This window comes from Zerene cesonia, chromosome 8 (assembly GCF_012273895.1).
Source record: "Zerene cesonia ecotype Mississippi chromosome 8, Zerene_cesonia_1.1, whole genome shotgun sequence".
Lineage (NCBI taxonomy): Eukaryota > Metazoa > Arthropoda > Insecta > Lepidoptera > Pieridae > Zerene > Zerene cesonia.
The window spans coordinates 7218337-7229217 of NC_052109.1; the positions used below are offsets into that span (position 1 = coordinate 7218337).

The 10881-nt window shown below is 33.9% G+C and overlaps 1 protein-coding gene across 1 annotated transcript; it reads right to left on the reverse strand.

Annotated features, from left to right (window-relative positions):
* Nucleotides 1–6089: 6089 nt before the first annotated feature.
* Nucleotides 6090–6897, reverse strand: LOC119828613. The gene is made up of 2 exons (XM_038350829.1): nt 6768–6897; nt 6090–6393 (listed from the first exon to the last, which is right to left on the reverse strand). Exons 1-2 carry the CDS (start codon nt 6838–6840, stop codon nt 6203–6205), a joined length of 264 nt encoding a protein of 87 aa, XP_038206757.1. The 5' UTR covers nt 6841–6897; the 3' UTR covers nt 6090–6202.
* Between the last annotated feature and the right edge of the window lie 3984 nt (nt 6898–10881).

Sequence of the window (10881 nt, forward strand, 5' to 3'; positions counted from 1 at the left end):
AACTGGAAGGACACATAGGCAAATTTTTATCCCGATATTTCTACGGGACACAGACTTCCGCGGGTGAAACCGCGGGGAATACAACATATACACAATTATCTCTTGACGATAGTTTAATTATAAAAAACAAGCATATCAGTTCCAAATGTTCGAGAAATTTATCGTCATATAGGTACTATGAAATTTGAGTTGTTCTGACGTGAGTGATGATATAGTAACATTTTACTACCCAAAGCTTATAACATGTTCAAATATTTCAGATATAATTAAATATACATAACATTTTAATATACAAAGTAAAATAACCAATCCTTAGGTATTAGTCACACTAACACAGCACCTGAAACTAACACCCAGCGCACGGTGACACCCACAAGAAAACGTGTCGAAATTTACGTCGGAGAGATTTCTATTCAGAATTATTATATAGCGAAAATGTGGGATTTTGTGTTGCCGAAAATTGCAACACCTCGCTTGCTTGAATACTTATTACAGTGTTGCTATATTCGCAGCCCGAATTTCAGCTTGAGCCGAATAAATCGTGTTGCATGTTTTACTCACTGGCAACACTGAATTTTGTTTACTTAATTTTTGTCTAGCTTTCCTTTTCGCGTTTTAATTACTCTCGTGTGTATTATGCTAAAATATTCTGCGGTTTACCGAGTAATAGCTTAAAATTTTTGTATGTGGAAACATTTTTTTGTTTTGTAATTATTTCAGTATTCGTTTGGTTCTGTTATGTTTGTACAAGAGTTTTTAAAACTTCGTGATATAGACAAGATTTGCTGATTTCTGTGCCTTTTGTCATAAATGAATAATAATAAATATAAAAAGTAAAGCGAGATACAATAATGATAAATATAAAAGCCGATGTGGTGGCCGTTCAAAAATATCCACTTACCCGTTTCCTTTTCCTCACCCGTCCTAGTCCATTCCTTCTTTCCAGTCGTTAATCCGTTCCTTTTCCCTTACCCCATAAAAGCGGGCAGCGCATTCACAGAGGTACTACCTTTGCGAATGTTTATGGGCGGTGGTGATCGCTTACCATCAGGCGAACCACTATGACATAAAAAAAAAACCTCATTTGGTTTCTATTCAAAAAAGATAGGTATCTTAGTATCATTCTATACATTGCCAATTTAAAATCACCAATTTCTATGCTGAAGCATAAAACCAAAATGCTTTACGCAAACAATGCATTGGGGTTAATGTTTTAAAAATCACAGCAGCATGTGCGTTTTATTGTCGCTTTTCAATAAAGGGGACGCTTAAGTGTTGCCAGTAACAAAGTAAAATGATTTTTAAACTATAATTGCAAAGCAATTTAGTTTTGTTCAATATATAAATATTAGAATAAATATCGCAGTACTTAATGTTCCAAAAAATAACGATTTTTTTATTATGGTCGCAGTATGTTGTAGACTTTTATCAATTAGCTAAATGTTTACTTAAGGCAATTTATGTTAGTTTCTTTAAAATAACGACAAACTGTTCGCTGTGGAGGACTGACATCGTCTATTATTAGGTTCATAATCAATTTAATGAAAACGTTTACGTTAATCAAAACTTAATTAGAACTATTTTATATATGTCATCTTATATTAAGTTCAAAACAACGTGTTTAACGGTAAGTTTAGCATTCAAATGATAAGTGTTAATACCTAAAACAGAGCGTGAAATCACATAAAACAACAAAAAATACCACTGTGATCACATTAAGACCAACGTCAACTTCAACGGGTTCCCCCAACATTCTGTTGTTAATTTAAAAAGTTATTAAGATACTATTTGAGCCGTTCGGGCACAAAATATTTCCAAGTTGGAGAATTATTTCGCGGAGGCTTGTCATCACAGGAATTGCTTCGAACTTCAAAACGCTATGAGCTCTTTCATCGCTGCAAATGGAAAAACTTTTGATTGTTGTGAAAAAAATTTCGTCAACGCAAGATTTAGATCAAAACACAGTTGGCGCGAGGGTTCAGAACTTCGCGCTGATGGAACTGAAATGGTCGCTTTCAATGAACGTTGTGTACTTTTAATGGAATAATGGACCATTTTAAGACATTCTCTCGTATTTAGGAAAACTTATGGTTCGTAATATATTTCTAGTTAGTTTTGTCTATCATAAAAACTGAATCAAATACTGAAATTGAAATTAAATAAAAAATATCGCTATCCTTAACATAGAAGGTATGTGCTGTTTATATTAACGCTATTGACCGAATTGTGAATTGAATTGTAAAAAATTGTAAAGAAAAAGACTATATTTTATTAGTCGGCAATCCAACAATTTACGTACTGTGTATTTATTTAGCAACTGAATCACCAAGACCATTGCAAGTATAGTCAGCGTTAAAAATAGTATTTTTTTCAAATTACCGAAAAATATTCACGCCTGGTACAAGCAGCACTAGATCCTTTTTGTTATTATTTTTTATTTTTTATTTCTTATTGTTTAATTCTTCTGTGTTTCGTATTTCCTGGCACATTGTATCTCCAAATAAATGATTTTTTTCTTTCTTTCTAAAATAACCAATTATATCTCATTGCCAAAAATGTAATATAGCTGAGTTATTTAAGCAAGTTGAGAGCGCAATTAACTGAAGCGTCGTTTAGGCGTAATTTATCAGCTCTGAGTAAAATCTATCAAAATTACCATATCAACGGGCCGCCAATTGGTTCCTATAATTTTTTGCCCCAAATTGATGTCTCTGAATTAATTAATGAAAATGAAGGTATTTTGGATATTTACATTAGGGTATTTCATAATTACGTGTAATATCTATATTTCTATATTTGAAAACTGAATAATTTGTTTGTTTGAACCTGCTAATCTCAGAAACTGTTAGCCCCATTTCAATTTCATGGTTAGATAAGCATGCTATCCCGGAGTGCTACATATGTACCACGGGCAACGTCGGGGCGGATATATTTATAGAAACTTCGGTTTCAATTTGAACATTGAACATGCGAAACAAAATGATTAAAAATGATGACTTTGGCATAAAACCGATTCCATTAATTTGTCTTTTCCAATTTTTTTTCTTTCTTTCTTTCTTATATCATCACTTCTTATAGTATCTGTAAAACCCTGCAATTCAAAAAGTATTCTACAAAAACAAAGGCAACAATTAAGGGTTTGAGATAAGAAAAATACAAACCTACAACACATCTTATGTACAATTCAGCTGGAATAGGAATAAAAGTACAATCAGAAACAGAAGTGGTTTGTTGTCTAGCAATCAGATCCCATGCAATTATCCACATAGCTTTGTATAAGCAAGTTCCGAAATTTGCGCTTGTCTGTACTGCCTGGTCTTATTATTAGCGTAGTGGTTTCAGAATGCAACTGTACGGGGATTTGTAATTTTGCCTTTGAATATAACCTTTTAGTTTTGTTGAAACTTTCGCCCTGACTTTGCTCGGTGTTTGTTACGACACAGACTAAGTTAACATGATGTTGTCTGTTTTTTTTTCAGGGCAAACCTATCATCATCAGCCCATGTATGTTCCCACTGCTGGGACATAGGCCTCCTATGAGGGTTCAGGCCATAATCCACCACGCTGGCCAAGTGCGGGTTGGCAGATGTCACATGTCGTCGAACTTCTAATTCTTGGACATGCCGGTTTCCTCACGATGTTTTCATTCACCGTTTAAGCAGTGGTAATGTTATCCACATGCAGATAAATTGAAAAATCAATTTATTTCCTGCACACTCGCCCGGTCTCGAACCCCGACTTATCGATTTTGAAGTCCGAGGTTCTCACCACTGAGCCACCACTGCTTTTCCTATACCTAAATCAAATTATTTATTTATTTATAAGAGATACAAAAAATAAATGCTTTTTGCGTATATAACAAGTTATTTGCACGAGATCCGTTTTTAAAGAACTGCATCCTTCTACAAAAGCAATAAAATTTTTGAATTATTTATATTTAGCATTTATTTTGAATAAAGTTTTTTGTATTAATCAATATCGTATTGATCAATAAAATTAAGAAGAAAAAACAAATAAATATATATTTTATGCCACCATCGGGAATGGAGTTCGTGGGTCGCCTGATGGTGAATGCTACCACCGCCCATGACGTAAGGTCGTATTTATCATCAATCAATATTAAGAAAAAATCATTCAATATTTCCAATATGACTTTATCCCATTAAAATCCCTGGTTTATAGAAAGCTGTTAATGATATAATTTGTATATCTGGTAAATAAGGTAGGTATTGTCGAAATTTATTCCGACCTCTTCTAATTGACTAAACTGTAATTTCCCGCAGGACGACAAAGGCCCAAGTTATAAGCGGACTAATAAAATATTATCTAATATATAAAATTCTCGTGTCACAGTTTTCGTTGCCATACTCCTCCGAAACGGCTTGACCGATTTTGATGAAATTTTTTGTGTTTATCCGGTATCTATGAGAATCGGCCAACATCTATTTTTCATACCCTTAAATGATAAGAGTAAGGCAGAACAGCGTTTGCCGGGTGCAGCTAGTATTTTTGTATATTTAAAGAATGTTTCTGATGAAATTCCTTATATTTACTGTATTATATTTGTATAATATCAGACTTATACTAGTAATACAATAACCAACTGTGCCAAAGAAAAATAAAATTAAAGATAAAATCGCTTATAGCACTTGGGGATCAGATACATATCCAATTGCGAAGGAATTTTTGAAATCGGTCCAATAATTCCCGAGATAAGCAAAGTCTTCAACTTGATATTATCAATTACTAGCTGCGCCCCGCGGTTTCGCCCGCGTAAGTGCGTATCCCGTAGGAATATCGGGATAAAAAGTTGCCTATATGTTATTCCAGTTGTCCAGCTGTCTACGTAGTAAATTTTATTGCAACCGGTTCTGTAGTCTGCGTGAAAGAGCAATAAACACACACACATCCTTACAAACTTTCGCATTTATAATATTAGTAGGATTATTTACAGGCTCAATATATAAAAATGTAAATAACAAATTAGAACACACTGGCACCAGTTGGAGACGGTAGGAAGGTAGGAAGGTGGAGGCTTTTATAAAAAGGACCTTACAAGACCATTCAGCGTAGACTTTGATCTAATCAGATAATTTATAATACGACGACAAGCGCTATTTAGGCGTACCCATATCATGCCAACGAATTCTTAAAAATTAGCTCAATATTTAAAGAGGCAGGTCAATAGGAGACTAAAAGAAGAAAAAGGCAATATTAAATACAGATTTCTATAACATCTGGATGTTATATCTTGGGACATACAGTTAACAGTTGCAGAGTGAATTCCTCAGGCAGTTGAATTATGTGATAATGTGTTTCAGTAATGGCTTTCTTCTGATTACAATTACAAATTGTTCACCTTGATTTAGTTACTGCATAATTATCAGGTGTATAACAATGTAGCAAGAGTGAAGTGTAAAAGATATTTGATGTTATGATATGTCTGTGTGTACATGGTAAAAAATAAAGTAGCTTGCGTTCTGTGTATGTATGCTTAGGTCTTGAAAATTACGCAACAAGTTTTGATTTCTTTTAAATTGATAGGAAGAGGAAGGTTTATACAGTGGCGTAGCTATCATAGGGCCAGGTGGTGCAGTGCACCAGGGCCCCAGAACTCAGGGGGCCCTATAACCTCAGCTTTGAAAGAGGGGAGGAAGGCGGAAAGAGGGGAGGAGGGCCCGATTCTTTCCTTATGCACCAGGGCCCTTGTCCCTCTAGCTACGCCACTGGGTTTATAGGTATCATCCATTAAACTTCTCTGAATTAAACGTGTGTAAAGCGGGCAAAAGCTTCTTAAGAAATAAAATACTTTACAAGGAATTGAATAGAATTTATTGTAATAGTGTTACATCATACACATCTACCTATGTATATAAAGTTTTAACATTCGATTTTTATTTATTTGTATATCAATACAAAAAAGGTAAATATTTATGGTAATGACTAACTTATTAGAATCATTCCATGTTAAAGTTGCTCAATAAAATATTGAGTGCCAACCCGCACTTGGCCAGCGTGGTGGATTATGGCCTGAACCCTCATAGGAGGCCTGTGTCCCAGCAGTGGGAACATATATGGGCTGATGATGATGATGATGATGATGATTCGCCGACTAATTTAATTTTGTTTTTTAACAACTACTTATTTTCAGCTAAAACTGGTGCATTTTACAGATTCTATAGCATACTTAGAGCTGTTCCTATCAGCATTCAGCAAAAGGAACGCACTTGCCAGTCTTCAAATTTCTTACATTTGGTTTGTTGCAGAAACACTGAGGGACGTCACATAGCCCAGCGTTGGGCCCACTCATCTGGTGGACCGTGGGGTTGTCACATGAGGGTTCAGCTCGTTGTGGACAGTAGAGGACTGAGTGCTCGCCGGGAGGGCAACGCGCTGCAAAATATAAATAATGATTATAAGAAGTTCTTAAAGAAGAAAAAAAAATTGTTCACAACACGGGATACGAACCCGCGTCTTTTTAATTTCAATGGTATAAAACTAAAAATTAAATAATGAGAATTTTAAAATGTATAATTTACTCTGTCACAATATGATCTCTGAAGTTACGCTAGAAGTGAGACATCTGTCAATACCTAGTAAATGTTCGCTAACAATATGAGATAAATGTTTATTTAATTTTTAGTTTCATAGCATTGAAATGCTTTATAAATGAGACATTTTGAAAGAATAGAAAATTTCTCATCATCCATCAAACTACTCATTAAATTCGTATTTATTCGTACATTACAATATTTTAATCAACTCACCCGTTGGGAAACCTTGACCTTCAGTACTCGACACGGCGATGATAACACAAAAGGCAGTAAATATTAACTTCATTGTGAATGATATAACGTCTAAGTCAATATGGATATTCTTTAAATTCAATCTCTTATATACCAGTATTAATGTAAGGGGAAAAACTATTACTAATACAGTTGTAAAGTAATATTGTTTCCTCAAAATATGGTGTTGTGGATAGGGTAATAACCGTATGCATGACTACATTGTGTAAAACTTTAAGAAAACCAGACATGTTTTCATCACACTAATATAATAAATGTGAAAGTTTGTTTGTTTGGATGTTTATCCGTGAATCACGCTGAGAATAATGAACGGATTTTGATGAAATTTGGTATACAGATAGGGTATGAGCTGACTTGGGTGATAGGGTAGGTACTTTTTATCCCGATTAAAAGCTCCCGGAACGAGCGTCTAGTATAATTATAGAATAACTAGCTGCACCCCGCGGTTTCACCCGTGTAAGTCCGTATCCCGTAGGAATATCGGGATAAAAAGTTGCCTATATGTTATTCCAGTTATTCAACTGTCTACGTAATATCATTGCAATCGGTTCAGTAGTTTTTGCGTGAAAGAGCAACAAACACATACACATCCTTACAAACTTTCGCATTTATAATATTAGTAGGATAATTATTGAATTACAAAGCTATATAGTTCTTAACGTATTCCGTTGATATTCGGAGTGTGGCTTAATAACGTTTTGTTTGGAAATAATTATTTTGTGACAAGAAACTAAACGCCGTTCAATCTGTTGGAACTAGATTCAATTAAATTGGTCATACGGTAGGCTGGTGCTTTAAATAAGAATCATAGAAATCGGTTCACACAATCTAATAATATTCTGTGATAAAAACACTGTCGAATTCAAAGTCTCCTCCGTTACTTTGAAGTTAACTACTTATTTTTTGATATGACAATATCTTTCTTATTGTTATTTTTTACTGTAATTGCTTTTTACCATAAATAACAACAAAATTAACAATCAGATGTTTTTTTAATTGTTGGTATCATAAAACTTTGAATATACCTGATTTACAACAGTTTTAATTTATAAGAAATATAATTAAACTGAAACTGCCTTCCGAACCAGTGGTAAATATTATATGTGTAATATGACGATTCAAAAGTGCTTCTATATGAAGTCTAGTTAAATGAATAAATGTTTGAGTTTGAGTTTGAGTTTGAGTTTGAGTTTAAAAGCTATTTGTAGACATGAATACAGCTCCTGTCTGTCATTGGATTTTATTATTCCAATTTTAAATCGCAAAATTAGACTCTCCGAAGGCATTCATTTTTAACAGCACCGAGGGTGGTTCTAAAGATAAATTTTATTTTTTTAAATAAAACGCAGGGTACAAAAAGAATTTTTGTGTTATCTGTACTTTTATTTAGGGGTGTCGTAAACCTAATACCACCTTTTGTGTTTCCATCCCTCGCAGAATCGTGGAAGCAGCGTAAATCTTGAGTTGAATTTTCCTTTATCTTTACGATCGTTTATAAAAATACTTTGTTTTAATGACATAACAACGTCATTGATTATATTCAAGATAATTTATTTTTATAATATTCTAGTTAATTAGAATTTTATATGCTAGATTTTTGTTCAAAAATTATAATTTACATCATTTGACAAATTGTTTGATTTTACAATTAATAAATTTACAATTTCTCCAACTTTGCATTGATACCTTTGAACTACTAATACTTTCCTTTGAACTGAACTAATTAATTGATCATTAGAGTGTATTCATACAAAATCACGACTCTATGGTGAAATATTCCTATCCTATACCATTTAACACTACATCAGAACTACTTTAATAACATCTTCAGTGGCGTAGCTATCATAGGGCCAGGTGGTGCAGTGCACCAGGGCCCCGGAGCTCAGGGGGCCCTCTAACCTCAGCTTTGAAAGAGGGGAGGATCGCCCGAATCTTTCCCTATACACCAGGGCCCTTGTCCCCCTAGCTACGCCACTGAACATCTTGCAGGAACCCTTAAACCACAAACGCAAGATGCAAATGATTGCAAGTATATAATAAAGCTTTGAATCAACTATACAAGGTTTCAGAAATTGCCAATTCACTCACTTCCAGCATCCGCGATTTTCAAAGGAACAAACAGTATTCTTTTGTGGGATTTCTTGAGACTCTTTGTATTGAAATATTGCAAGAAGTTACCGAGTAATTGGGATAAACTGGACTGGAAGTTATGAAAGACTAACTTTAATAAATAATAATTTTCTCGGTTGCAGTTCTGCGGTTTTTATTTGAGAAAGTTCTCAACTGACTGTATTTCGCAATGCGCTTAAGTGGTACAAGACAATATTATAAATGTAGGACGAGTGTTCAATTACCGTCTTCTCTATTTCTTCGACGCTTCCTTATATATTCGTCTTTAATGACGATATAGTTGGTGGATTATTATTGTGTGTTGTATTGTCAAATCATCCATTTGTTGTTAACGGAAGATATTTTAGTAGCTTTTATTACTCTTATATAATAAGTGGTTATTGTGTAGAAATGTAATACTCATTTGATTTCCTCGTGGATGCCACTATCAGAATTAGATCAAATTATGGGACTGCACGGGTCGCAAAAAACAATAGATACCCTTAAAACTGATACCTAGTTCTAATGAAACCAACATAAAACTATTCCTTTTTATTATTGAAGTCTGTTAAAAATTATTGTACGTAACACAGCGGCACATGAATCATACAATACGTTCCTTCATTAGTATATAGTAACTAAATATGAACTTGCTTATTTAGTTACATTGTTTTGCATTCTGAACTAGATTTTCTTAATACTTGTGTCTTAATTGTCAGTGTCTGCCTTTAAAAACTGGGGGTTTTTACATACTGGTTTAAAAACTGCTATATTGCATGTTTATTACCTCACCGTAGCGAGCAGGGTTGATTTCTTCCTGGTGGAAATGCCAACAATTGTGTGTATGTGTGGAAATGTCAGAAACTTAATAAAACTGTCTTCCGTCAAGGCGCCGTGGATCGAATCGCTTAGCTCAAAAAGGTCGACAAATAGTGCGGGGTTATCGGCAGTTTGGTGGCAACAAAGGATGCAATTTGTCAAATCAAACACCACTAGACGCGAATATACGGTGAGGCAATTGGAACTTTTATGCCGCTGTTACAATGTTGGCTGGAGAAAATCCCTATAAATCCCTACTAATATTATCAATTGGAAAGTAGCTCTGTATCGTCTTCTTGCGGTCTAAACCGATTTCGATGAAATTTGGTACATAAATAGTTAGAGAGTTGAGAAAATACATAGGATAGTTTTTATCCAAAAAATTTCTCTGGAACGGGAACTATGTAGTTCGTTCTTTATTTTAGGTTTACATTAATTTTTTTTTAATTTCAACCCAGGCCTAAGATGTAATTTCACTCGTCTGAAATTATAATAGCTTTTTTAGAGTTTATAAAACAAAATTAGTGCAGTAAAGTTTATTTGAAATTAATCTTGTTAATAGTAATAATAATAAACAATAAATAATTTATATTGTACACGAAGAAAAAACAATACAATGAATATGATATGAAAAATTTAATATTGATTTCAAAACATTTCAAACCTAAATTCGTCTAAATAAATCAATCAAATCAAAAATCTTTAAATTACTTACCAGTTCCATTTATCCAACCCGTATATTTTCAACTAGACAAATTGGTATTTTCGCTCCCCTATCTAAAAGTTGACAAAGAATTTAAGTATTTACCGTTTGAAGTGAGTAATTTTTCACCTCGCACACTTGAGTTTAATTATATTTTTCCAATGTGTGTTACTGTGAAACTGTAAATATCGTTAGATCACGTAACATACACCTTACAGCCGCGGTGGCTTAGTGATGAGGACCTCGGGATTAACATAGATGAGTCTGGGGTTCGAGACTAGGCGAGCGTGCAGGGAAAAAATTGATTTTTCAAATACATACATACATATTATGTAAATGGGCATCCAATATGATAGGTTCGATGTATTCGCATGCTTGAAATAGTGCGTTAAATTGCTGTCAAATAATATTTTACATTAATATGTAATCATATGATCATAATTG